Source organism: Schistocerca cancellata, chromosome 11, assembly GCF_023864275.1.
Source record: "Schistocerca cancellata isolate TAMUIC-IGC-003103 chromosome 11, iqSchCanc2.1, whole genome shotgun sequence".
In the NCBI taxonomy this organism is placed as follows: domain Eukaryota; kingdom Metazoa; phylum Arthropoda; class Insecta; order Orthoptera; family Acrididae; genus Schistocerca; species Schistocerca cancellata.
Window position 1 is genome coordinate 68333693 of NC_064636.1, and position 13787 is coordinate 68347479.

Genomic DNA, 13787 nt, shown 5'->3' on the forward strand with positions numbered 1-13787 from the left:
CAATTGTGATAGCAGCAGCTGTCATAGAGTACTGATGCAAAAGTCAGAGTCCTTTCAGCTGCATCATCACCCCACTAGCTGTCAGTTTCGGCAGGGGAGACTATGTTGACTCAGGTTAATCAACATTGCAATGCTTTTTAACACCAGAGCGCCCCTCCACCGGTCGTTATGCTGAGCGGTGCTGCAGCGCCTGCTGGACGAAGCTGCCTCCCACATAGCGGCAACACTGGGGTCTGCTCCCCCCCCCCCCCCCCGCCCGCGTCACCACTTTTCAACGTGTGCTGACTGTTGTAGGAGCACACCCAGCCATAGCACACTGTCCCCACGCTCTGGACGTGCTTGCTTTCCTGCCTTTGTATTGTCAGTGGCAGTGGCTGCCATCGAGTGATCTACAGCGTTAAGGCAGTCTGCTGTAGGTTGTGGGCCCTTGCGCACCTCTTGGCACATACAGAAAGTGATGGTTACCCTTGACTACCTGGAGAGGCTCTAGTTATGATCTAGAAACCGGCTGGGTGTCGCTAGCCTTAGGGCAGTTGGTTCTCTTAAGTGTTTGACGATGATGGTGATATTTGGTTTGTGGGGCACTCAACTACAAGGTCATGAGCGCCTGTACAAAGTCCCAATTTTGTCACAGTCCAATTTTTACACAGTGCAATCTAGCTTCTGTCAACAACGATAATGATGAGGATGAAATGATGAGGACAACACAGACTCACAGTCCACAGCCAGAGAAAATCCCAAACCCAGCTGCGAATCGAACCTGGAAACCTTGTGATCCAGAGGCAGACCACGAGATGCAGACTCTTAAGAGTTTATGAGCACAGTGGCTCTACGCTTGCTGGTTTGCTATATTTAATCAGAGACAAGTCATACATAATATTGTACATAATATTAAGTCTTTGTAAATGTGGGAGTTTGATTGCCAATGTTAAAATTTGTTTCATTATAGTGCCCTTTCCCAAATTATTGCAGTTGCATTTTCTCTTAGCTGAGAAAGTTGTGGCCGTATACCCATTTCATTTTTTAAAATTATGTATTTTCCTAAATTTTGAATGGATGAGAGTTTGTGAACCTGATAGTTTTTATAATGAGAGTTTTTGCTGTTACTTGGCTCCAACGCATATTGAAGGAAAGTATCACACTCACCTCGATCTGTCCTTTCCACTCACTTATTATGTTCTGATTTGTAATAGGGTATTTTGAAGGGCCAGCTGTGGTAGTATATGTTTTATTTCCAACATTGATTTTCACACACAATTACGGAAATGCATTTCTGCCCAGATACAACAAAATGAGAAACAGATCATGCTGTGCAGGCACTACTATTTCAAAGACAAGCATTGGAATTGTTATGTAGTTCATTAATCACTGCATAAATACTTAAACTTATTTGAAAAATAAGGGAAATTTTTGAAAATTACTAGACACTGGACTTGCAGGGACTATTGTACTCTGATACAGTGTATATTAAAGGATAGCTGTATCTACATGTCTCATCAATATTGCCGTCATAGAAATAATCAGCAACCAGTTGCATAAAGGATATTTGACTTTTTTTGAGACACTTAGTGCCCTTCATCAGAACTTTATACCCGTCGCAGTATTTACGAGTGTCAGCAATGAGATACATACAGCGTACTGCTCCATACAAGCGTATTGTTGATACCGTTTGCGTACAGGCACTATGAACCACCAGACTACAGCAATATACTGCGTCTCTCAAATTGTTGATACTTGCAAATTACTCCATGTTATAACCTTCTGAATAAGGGCACTAAGTGCCTGAAAGCAGTTAAGGAAATTAAATTTCTTTTATGCAAGTGGCACCTGATTATTTCTATATATACAGTCGCACTTGCTGAAAATTAATAAAATACTAAATACTGACGCTCTTAAGGGCTGGTCAGTAACTACAGTACATTGAGCCCGCTTGCTTAGCTGGGTGGTAACGTGCTCGCCACCCATTCAAGTGGGCCCAGGTTCCTTTCCTGGCTGGGATGGACATTTTTCTCCGATTGGGAACTGGCTGTTGTTTGGTCCTCATCATCATTTTATCCTTGTCACCGGCTCGCTGGTCGCCCAATGTTGGGTGAACGAAATAGGACTTACACTTGGCAGCCGAACTTCCCTGCATAGGGACCTCCCGGCCAATGATGCCATACGCTCATTTCATTTTCATCGGAGAGAAAGGGCCCTGTTAGCTGGGAACACCACGGAATTCAGTGGATGGCCTTCAGTAACTCGATAAAGAACTGCTCGCAACTGGATGGACACAGAGTTGAAGGGGGGTCCTCCAAGAAGAAAGTACAGTGTCATGAAAGCCTCTCCCTGTGTGTGTTATTGACTGTAGTATAGTAAGATTCGGCATATATCCTGAGGAACAGCTGAATAGAAAATGGAAGAACACGAGAAGGAAAGGGGCATCATCTTGTGGAAGAGCTCGTGGCTGATGTGTTGTCGTGGGGTCTCATCTATTGTTTTTGGTCGAGGTCACAGAGTATGTCAGTCGTATGCAGCTACTCCTCCAGGACATGTGCAGGAGAAATCTCCATTAATGCAGTACCTCCATGCATGCTCTAATTGTGAACCATATCCTTCACCTTGGAGCCTAGTAGTTGTTGTCATGGTCTTTAGTCCAGAGATTGGTTGGATGTAGCTCCCTCCGTGCTACTCTATCCTGTACAAGCTTCTTCATCACCAACTAACTGCTGCAACTGTCATCCTTCTGCATCTGGTTGTTGTATTCATCTCTTGGTCTCCTTATACGATTTTTACCCTCCACACGTCCGTCCAATACGAAATTGGTGATAACTTGATACTTCATGACATGTCCTACCAACCGATCCCTTCTTCCAGTCAAGCTGTGCCACACATTCCACTTCTCCCTAATTCAATTTAGTACCTCCTCATTAGTTAAGTGATACACCTATCTAATCTTTAGCAGTCTTCTGTATCACTACATTTCGAAAGCTTCTATATCCTGCTTTTCTAAATTATTTATCGTCCATGTTTCACTTTCATATACTGCTACACTCCTCACAAATACTTTCAGAAAAGACTTCCTGACACTTAATTCTACACTCAATATTAGTAAATTTATCTTCTTTAGAAACGTTTTCCTTGCTATTGCCAGTCTACATTTTATATCCTCTCTACTTCGACCATCATCTGTTATTTTGCTCCCCACTCATCTACCACTTAAAGTGTCTCATTTCTATTCTACTTTGCTCTGCATCATCTAATGTAAGTAAACTACACTCCATTATCATCGTTTCGCTTCTGTTGATGTTTATATTACATTCTCCTTTCAAGACACTGTCCATTCCATTCAACTGTCTTTCAGGTCCTGTGCTGTCTCTGAAAGAATTACAATGTAATCGGGAAATCTCAAAGATTTATTTCTTCTCCATGGATTTTAATTCCTACTCCAAATTTTTCTTTTATTTCCTTCACTGCTTGCTAAATATACATACTGAATAACATTGGGGATAGGCTACAACCCTGTCTCGCTCCCTTCCCAACCACTGCTTCCAACTGGAGCCTAGTATACTTCTAAAAAGCTATACCTAAACTCCCTACACTGGTAGGAGAATACCATCGAATTTTGCTGTGGAAATTGCACAAATGCACCTACTGAGTGAAAGAGAAATAAGCAACACACTAGAAATGTAGTTATGATAGGGAAATAGTGATTATTCTGACTGTCCAGTTTACCAGACAATAAGACTTCCGTACATAAGGGTTTACAGCATGGCAGGATATTTTAAGTACGTTACTGGCCTCTGTTCAGCGTGACAGAGCACACTGCTGAGTTGCTGGCACTGATACTGGTTGAGGGACCTGCTCCTCACCTTCATCCTCTCCCTGCACAACATCATGCCATTGATAGGCATCTAACTGTCACCGGTATCAGAGACAGCAAACAACAATAAACGCTAGTCTTTATACAAATGGTCTACAGTGCCCTACACGGGCCACAGAGGGTAGAGCCTACACATTCGTGAGCCCTGGCTGCTAACTGTACACGTTACTGTGTCTGCTCTGTTTCTGTTTTGAGCGGCACATCTTTGGTTCCACTTCCGGAATGGCTCCTCGTGTGACCACGGCCAGTGCACCTTCCGTCACAGGCTTCCTGTGAGAACCAAAATAACACCTTGTTGCATTTATGCAATTTAACAGAAATCATGACAGCAAGTAGGGTCGAAACAATTTATGAAGCTACGAAAAACTCGGCTCTTATGTGACATTCCTTAGCTAACTTATTTGATAATGTACAAACTTCAATTCCGAGATTCGATGAGCCTATTATGAGAAGTCACTTAAAGCATTATGAGCTGTCAAAAAATGGCCATGAGTGATAGTGTATTTTACAGCACAGACGAATCTAAGGCAACTGAGTGTCTTACACTGTAGGTTTCAGAACAGCGCACACGCCTAGAACTGGGCAACACAGGCGAGTGCCCTCTCACGTGCCTACCTGGTTTCTGTTGCTGGCTCCAGGTCCACAGCCGCGGTGTCCGTAACCTCCTGAGGTGGCGCCGTCGGGGGCGATTCTGAAAAACGGCGTCACTGGGCAGTTCTTTGTCTGTACACATATCTGTCCACACTTGTGTGAGCTACAGGCAGATCTGTAGCAAGCAACTGTTGGTAAATGATGTCCATCCAATTATAACAGCTGCAAATCTGTGATAATATCACTTAAAGAATTTTCTATTTGTTTACACAAAAAATCCGAGAATTGGCGGAGACCTTATTCCCTGACTTTCTTTCTAATGTTTGCTTGCTCAGGAAGTCTTTCTGAATTGAGGTGTAGCGTAATTCTAAAAGCACCAGATCGAACTGTTATCGTATTTTACTGAGTTATCCTCCTGAAGTCAATAATTACTTAAGAAAAAAACAAAATTTTATGATTCGAGTTGGTATTAAAAATGGTTCAAATGGCTCTGAACACTATGGGACTTAATTTCTGAGGTCATCAATCGCCTAGAACTTAGAACTAATTAAACCTAACTAACGTAAAGATATCACAAATTATCCATACCGGAGGCAGGATTTGAACCTGCGACCGTAGCGGTCGCTCAGTTCCAGACTGTAGCACCTAGAACCACACGGCCACTCCGGCCTGCTGAGTCGGTATTATTCTGCCATGATTGCTAATACTGAATGTTTTCATGAAGGGAATGGTTCACATAGGGTATCAATCATCTGCTACAAAAATCTGGAATACCTTTCCAGAAAACGTTAACTCCAGGTAACAGATATTTTTGGGATGCAACTCATTCTATACACATCTGAGGTAGTCCAAAATAACAACGCTCAACCAGGAACAGGGCGGCATGTTAGAGCTTGTAATAGTGAATACGTCTTCCTTTCAAATAACATATTTCCTATCGTTTTGTCTCCCCCTCCCCCCCATGAACCATGGACCTTGTCATTGGTGGGGAGGCTTGCGTGCCTTAGGGATCGGACAGCCGTACCCTAGGTGCAACCACAATGGAAAGGTATCTGATGAGAGGCCAGACAAACGTGTGGTTCCTGAACTGTTTGGTTAAATGATGATGGCGTCCTCTTGGCTAAAATATTCCGGAGGTAAAATAGTCACCCATTCGGATCTCTTGGCGGGAACTACTCAGGAGGACATCGTTATCAGGAGAAAGAAAACTGGCGTTCTACAGATCGGAGCATGGAATGTCAGATCCCTTAATCGGGCAGGTAGGTTAGAAAATTGTAAAAGGGAAATGGATAGGTTAAAGATAGATATAGTGGGAATTAGCGAAGTTCGGTGGCAGGAGGAACAAGACTTCTGGTCAGGTGAATACAGGGCTATAAATAAAAAATCAAATAGGGGTAATGCAGGAGTAGGTATAATAATGAATAAAAAATAGAAGTGTGGGGAAACTACTACAAACAGCATAGTAAACGCATTATTCTGGCCAAGATAGACATGAAGCCCATGCCTACCACAGTAGTACAAGTTTATATGCCAACTAGCTCCGCAGATGACGAAGAGATTGATGAAATGTATGATGAGATAAAAGAAATTATTCACATAGTGAAGGGAGACGAAAATTTAATAGACATGGGTGTCTGGAGTTTGATAGTAGGAAAAGCTGTTGAAACTACAGACAGACTGGGGAGGTACAGTTGGCATGGTCAAATAAACAACTAAAAGATAATACATAAAACTATTTGAAGAATAACTAATGGCAAGCTAATACAGATCCAAATTTCCCAGCTGCCCAGCTTTTCTACAAAAACGTATCACAGTAAAAGAACATATTACTAATTCTATTTGACATCCGTCACAGTACTACCAAAGGTATGCATTGAGACCCTGCACAATAATTCTGTAGCAAAGGAATATATGTCCTGCATGATATACGTGAAAATTAACCGTAAAGTACTCAAATCCAATATGTAAGATGAGTTTAACAAGCAAGGAATCAACCTAAGAAATTATGTAACATCAGCTGCATAAAAAGCAGGACACTGGATAATATCGGTGATTGGCAAGTATAAGTGAACTTAAAAGTAGGTGCCAAAAGCACTGTTTGAACAAACTGTAAATGCCTCCATACACTACCAACATGAGGAAGAAAACAGAACCAGTAATGCACTAAAGCATGTAACAGGAAATTACCTTTTTGCACTCAATACAAGGCTTCCACGGTGCCCAATTGATCACAGGTTTACAGCCTCAATGCATGACTGCACGCACTGCAGATACATGCTTCGTTGTGAACACATCTCTAGCCTATATTGTTGGCCAGAGTTGTGCACAGCTCGTGTTAATGCTGTTTATTGCTTGGCGCCTTGTCATTGTGGCTATGGCATTTCGTTTCTTATTCGATTTACTGGCGTCGCTAAGTTGCTGGTTTGCTTGCCCGTGAGTGGCAGCAGCATTGCTTATCGATATGAGTACCGTGGTACTATGGGTGGAGTGACCGCTAGTATTTCCAGGTCGCGTTGTGTAGAATGGGGAGTTGCAGTGCGAGGGCAAGCCGGGGCAACTGGCGGCGTGCTGCCGCTGCCGGATCGAGGAGGGGTAGCTGCGAGAGCGACGATTTCGTTGCTCACCGAACCCTGGACGTTTAAGTTGAGTGAAGAGTTAACTACTTATGCAACCTCAACTATTCTGAGATCTCGCCTGTGATCGGCGGGTTGTTGCTCCCAGGGCCACTGAGCCTGGTGGCAACAAGTGAAGTGTTTCAAGACAGTGAAATATTGCAGCCATCTTTCTCTATTTGTTATTCATCATTGAATTTAGTATTATTCTTATTAGTGAAGTGCTACTAGCGGCATGTTCTGCCTTGTGGTCGCAAACGCCCCATTTACTTGCCCTGGAGGTTAGCGTACTTATCCGGTAGTGTACCTTTCCTCGTCGTGTTGATGCTGTCCGACATGGCGTGTAGTTCGACAGCCTCTTGTAATGTGCATATTTTTTTGGGAGGTCTATCATGGTTCAAGTGTTTCCTTTGGCCTTAGGTGTTTTCTAAAGAGTTAATGCTGTCAGTCTCTTCAACCTTGCCTAAAAATTTTCCATCATTATACCGATGATCGGATGTTAGGCGGATTGGTTAGTTAGTCGGTCGGCGCCTAAGCTGCCCCTAGTTTGACTTGCCATCCTCTTACATGAGTACAATTCTTGGCTGCCTGTCCCACCTTACCTTATGTTTGAGCTACTTTCCCAGACCGAACCTTGGGACACTTGCCGAGAACCACTTGTCTTGATTCCTTCAATTGTGATCTTTGTTTATAGGATACAGGTAATTTTCTAATTATTGTTGAAGTGACCTTCAGCCGAGCAATAATTTCACTTCTTTAGTGATAAGGCCTTCAGCCATGTCACAGTAAGTTTTTTTTAAGCAAACTTGTTTTAAAAGCAAGAGATTTATTTTAAAAGTGCTATTTGGAATTGTTTTCCTGACTTCTAATTCAGGCCTTCAGCCATTTGTTATTGGAAATTGTTTGTCGTCTTCAACCAAGTAATAATTTCACTTCTTTTATAATAAGTACTTCAGCCATGTTACAGTTTGCTTTAAAACGAAGTATTTATCTTAATATGTGCTATTTGCAATTGTTCTTCTGACATCATTCGGGCCTTCAGTTGTTTGTTGTTAGAGGTTATTGTTGGTGCCCTTCAGCCCTAAAATTGTGGATTTTTTTTCCTGTGATGAGGCCTTCAGCCATCATGCAGTCAATTGTGTTTTTTTAAGAGATTGTTTTAAAATTTTAATTTCTTTAAATAAATTTTACATATTTCTTGTGCAACTGAGAGTAACTGATTACGGCCCCATCCACAATCGTAACCTTATCCAGGGCCAACCTGAAAAACCAGCTCTCAACAATATCAGACAGTAGTTTCAAATCATAACTGTCAAGAAGGTGCACAAGAAACCCGGATTAATGACTTTAAGGCTGGTAATTAAGCACATGGCCATAGTATGTACAGGCAAGAATCATTGTGATGCTGCCAATTTTTTACAAGCGAGAAAGCCACTTTGCTTCAATGTTGCTCCAATGTAGACTGGACGCACATGCTTCATAAGAGTTAATCACTGACTCCTGCTACTGCTGCCACAGTGGGGGGCCAGTCCTCAGCCCCCAGTGCTAAATCCCCAGCGCTCAATCTCATCCCCAGTCCCCAGAGCCCAGACCCCAGTTGCCAGAACCCAGTTCTCAGTCCCCAGTCCCCAGTGCCCACTGCCCAGTCCCCAGCCCCTGTCCCCAGTCCCTGTCCCCAGTATCCAATCCCCAACTCCCAGTGCGTAGCCCCAGTCATCAACCCCCAGTCCCGAGTCACCAGCCTCCAAACCCCAGTGCCCAACACCCATGTGCCCAGTCCCCATTGTCCAGTTCCCTGTGCCCAGTGGCCAGTCCTCAGTACCTATTGCCCAGTCCCCAGCCTGTGTTCCCATCCCCTATCTCCCAGTCAGGGCTCAATCCACAGTGCCCAATCCCATCCCCAGTCTCCAGTCCCCCGAGCTCAGCCCCCTGTCCTCAGTTCCCAGTACCCAGGCCCCAGACCCCAGTGTCTTTTCACAGTGACTAGTCCCTAGTCCCCAGTAACCAGTACCCAAACCCCAGTGTCCAACAACAATGTGCCCAGTCCCATCTCCAGTCAACTGTGCCCACTGCCCAGCCCCCAGTGCCCACTGCCCAGTCCCCGGCCCCTGTCCCCAGCTCCCAGTCCCCGGACCCAGCCTCCAAACCCCAGTGCCCAAGAACCATGTGCCCAGTCCCATCTCCAGTGCCCTGTGCCCAGTGCCCAGCCACCAGTGCCCACTGCCCAGTACCAGTCCCCAGTACCCAGTCCTCAGCCCCAGTGCCCAATCCCATCTCCAGTCTCCAGTACCCTGAGCCCAGTCCCCAATCCTCAGTCCCAGAACCCGTTCCTCAGTCCCCAGTACCCAGTATCCTGATGCCAGTGTCCAGTGCAAAGTGCCTAGTGCCTTGACTTTAAGATTATTTCAAAAAAAAAATGGTTCTGAGCACTTAGGTCATAAGTCCCCTGGAACTTAGAACTACTTAAACCTAACTAACCTAAGGACATCACACACACCCATGCCCGAGGCAGGATTCGAACCTGCGACCGTAGCAGTCCCGCGGTTCCGGACTGCAGCGCCAGAACCGCTAGACCACCGCAGCCGGCTAAGATTATTTAACTTTTGGCAAGCTTCACAATAAGTGACACATACTTGACTGTTCACTGTCTCATGTCCCCACCTCTTGCAAAGATATCCATACATGTACGCTGTTTAACAATAATCGCAGTTAACAACATTCTTAGAGATGACCTAATGCGTTGATTCAGTGTAAATTGGGGTGTCCTGAAACTGCATTACCTAATTTGCGACTTTGTAACTTGTTCACTGATGCATTCAAAGTGCATTATGTTGGCAATTTAGAGAAAAGTAGCGTCTTATGAAACATACCGGCTCTGCATAACGAGAAAAATGCAGTTAACATGAATTTTCTGTTAGTGAAGTACTTGTGGTCTTCGTTTTCAAGGTCCGCTTCCGAATGAACAACTGTTTGATGTCGTTCATGGATTTTAAATAATAAAATACGCCATTCTGTCTCATTGCTACTAACGCAAGTCCCCACTGATATTGGCCAATTTCGCTGATGGATACTGTTGCATTTCCCATCCCAAATACTGCTATATCGCCACCTTTCCTGATTCGTCTGCACATGCACTTTAGCCACTTCACTGAATAGCATTATTCAATATTGATGTGTATTTTGGATGTATCACAAACACATACAAAATACACATGATGAATGGCAAATACGATACATCTCTGTTATTATGAAATTCAACATCATTGTTTCCTAGTTTTAGAGTAATGGCTTTTCCGTCATCTTTAGCTGATCGTCGACGTCAGAGTAGATACGACATTGCTTCTGACATTTCAGCAGTTAAGTGTGTTGGGTTTCATTTCGTGCATATCTCATCAAACATGCTTGGTGAATTATTTGCTGAGTGAGTCACATGGAACACGTATCATGGATTGGTGACGACCTAGATTAACCTATTTTATGTATGTCTGTCCTTTTGATTGGAGGCTTTATAGACTTAGGCCATTCACTTATATAATAAAATGGAACACCTACAGCTGTCCTTACGATGTTATTTATTATATGGCTACCACTTTCGGTGCTTCAGTACATCGTCTCCAGGTCTTAACTGACGATGAGCGAGTTAACTCCAATGGCACATACGATTCATCAGTGAGCAACATCTATCAACTACCTGTAACAACGATGTTTTGTCTCCAATCGTCATGTTACGGAAGTACTAAGGAATGACGAGATGCGTTTGAAGTCGTCTAACGCTATAGATACAGCAATACGGAATAGCGCAGTAGGCAGTACAGTTGAAGAGGAATGGACATCTCTAGAAAGGGCCATCACAGAAGTGGGGAAGGAAAACATAGGTACAAAGAAGGTAGCTGCGAAGAAACCATGGGTAACAGAAGAAATACTTCAGTTAATTGATGAAAGGAGGAAGTACAAACATGTTCCAGGAAAATCAGGAATACAGAAATACAAGTCGCTGAGGAATGAAATAAATAGGAAGTGCAGGGAAGCTAAGACGAAATGGCTGCAGGAAAAATGTGAAGACATCGAAAAAGATATGATTGTCGGAAGGACAGACTCAGCATACAGGAAAGTCAAAACAACCTTTGGTAACATTAAGAGTGCAACGGGAATTCCACTGTTAAATGCAGACGAGAGAGCAGATAGGTGGAAAGAATACATTGAAAGCCTCTACGAGGATGAAGATTTGTCTGATGTGATACAAGAAGAAACAGGAGTCGATTTAGAAGAGATAGGGGATCCAGTATTAGAATCGGAATTTAAAAGAGCTTTGGAGGACTTACGGTCAAATAAGGCAGAAGGGATAGATAACATTCCATCAGAATTTCTAAAATCATTGGGGGAAGTGGCAACAAAACGACTATTCACGTTGGTGTGTAGAATATATGAGTCTGGCGATATACCATCTGACTTTCAGAAAAGCATCATCCACACAATTCCGAAGACGGCAAGAGCTGACAAGTGCGAGAATTATCGCACAATCAGCTTAACAGCTCATGCATCGAAGTTGCTTACAAGAATAATATACAGAAGAATGGAAAAGAAAATTGAGAATGCGCTAGGTGACGATCAGTTTGGCTTTAGGAAAAGTAAAGGGACGAGAGAGGCAATTCTGACGTTACGGCTAATAATGGAAGCAAGGCTAAAGAAAAATCAAGTCACTTTCATAGGATTTGTCGTCCTGGAAAAAGCGTTCGACAATATAAAATGGTGCAAGCTGTTGGAGATTCTGAAAAAAGTAGGGGTAAGCTATAGGGAGAGACGGGTCCTATACAATATGTACAACAACCAAGAGGGAATAATAAGAGTGGACGATCAAGAACGAAGTGCTCGTATTAAGAAGGGTGTAAGACAAGGCTGTAGCCTTTCGCCCCTACTCTTCAATGTGTACATCGAGGAAGCAATGATGGAAATAAAAGTAAGGTTCAGGAGTGGAATTAAAATACAAGGTGAAAGGATATCAATGATAGGATTCGCTGATGACATTGCTATCCTGAGTGAAAGTGAAGAAGAATTAAATGATCTGCTGAACGGAATGAACAGTCTAATGAGTACACAGTATGGTTTGAGAGTATCCTGAGTGAAAGTGAAGAAGAATTAAATGATCTGCTGAACGGAATGAACAGTGTAATGAGTACACAATATGGTTTGAGAGTAAATCGGAGAAAGACGAAGGTAATGAGAAGTAGTAGAAATGAGAACAGCGAGAAACTTACCATGAGGATTGATGGTCACGAAGTCAATGAAGTTAAGGAATTCTGCTACCTAGGCAGTAAAATAACCAATGAAGGACGGAGCAAGGAGGACATCAAAAGCAGACTCGCTATGGAAAAAAAGGCATTTCTGGCCAAGAGAAGTCTACTAATATCAAACACCGGCCTTAATTTGAGGAAGAAATTTCTGAGGATGTACGTCTGAAGTACAGCATAGTGAAACATGGACTGTGGGAAAACCGGAACAGAAGAGAATCGAAGCATTTGAGATGTGGTGCTATAGACGAATGTTGAAAATTAGGTGGACTGATAAGGTAAGGAATGAGGAGGTTCTATGCAGAATCGGAGAGGAAAGGAATATGTGGAAAACACTGATAAGGAGAAGGGACAGGATGATAGGACATCTGCTAAGACATGAGGGAATGACTTCCATGGTACTAGAGGGAGCTGTAGAGGGCAAAAACTGTAGAGGAAGACAGAGATTGGAATACGTCAAGCAAATAATTGAGGACGTAGGTTGCAAGTGCTACTCTGAGATGAAGAGGTTAGCACAGGAAAGGAATTCGTGGCGGGCCTCATCAAACCAGTCAGTAGACTGATGACAAAAAAAAAAAAAAAAAAAAACATATAGACACAGCATTGTTGTTACAGGTAGTTTGTGGGGACTAGTTCATAGATGTTGCCCATTGATGACTCTGGTATACAAATGGTGTTAAACCCCTCAGCGTCAGTTAAGGCCTGAAGATTATGTATTGAAGCACCGAAACTAGTAGCCACATAATAAATGACATCATAAGGACGGCCACAGGTCTCCCATTCTATTACATAAAATAACCTAATTCTGGATAAGTGTCGACAAATGGTACTTCTGCTGAGACGATTTGACCAATATTATCTGGTGTGTGGGTTTTCCGATCAACCAAGTCAAAGTGTATGCTAATGGAAACCCTCTCTCACGCCACTCAATAGAATGCATCGAACAGCGTCTTTCCAAAAACACGATCCTTTGTAATGAGATCCATTAAAGATTTCAATGTTACTTTGAACACACATGCTGAAATACCATGACGATTAAATGATGACTGGCCACTTAACGGAAGTTCTTTCAATTGATTAAAAGTAGGATTGAATGTGATTAGAAAGAAAAAACTGGAGTGCTATATGCGCGAACACGTGTCATTGCATGTTGTCCGTTCTCATTCATTTGCAGTTGACTCCACGTAGATGCCCGCCTGCTTAGCTGAGTGGTAATGTGCTCGCCTCCCGTGCAGCGGGGTCAGGTTCGATTCCCGGCTGGGTTGGAGATTTTCTCCGCTCGTGGACTGGGTGTTGTGTTATCCCCACCACCGGCACGTGAGTCGTCCCGTGTAGCGTCGACTGAACAGTGACTCGCACTGGGCGGCCGAACTTCCCCGGATGTGGCCACCTGGCCAGCAGTGCCGTGTAGATGTGGCTGGTAGTGTGGCCATT

The 13787-nt window shown here is 43.4% G+C and overlaps 1 protein-coding gene across 4 annotated transcripts in view; it reads right to left on the reverse strand.

Annotated features, from left to right (window-relative positions):
• LOC126108543 (GA-binding protein subunit beta-1-like) overlaps positions 1-13787 on the reverse strand; it is a 144105-nt gene that overhangs the window by 42058 nt on the left and 88260 nt on the right. For all 4 annotated transcript variants that reach the window (XM_049913830.1, XM_049913829.1, XM_049913831.1 and 1 more), the window contains exon 4: positions 4478-4553. In XM_049913830.1, coding sequence (XP_049769787.1) covers positions 4478-4553 — 76 coding nt within the window. The remainder of the gene's footprint in view (positions 1-4477; positions 4554-13787) is intronic.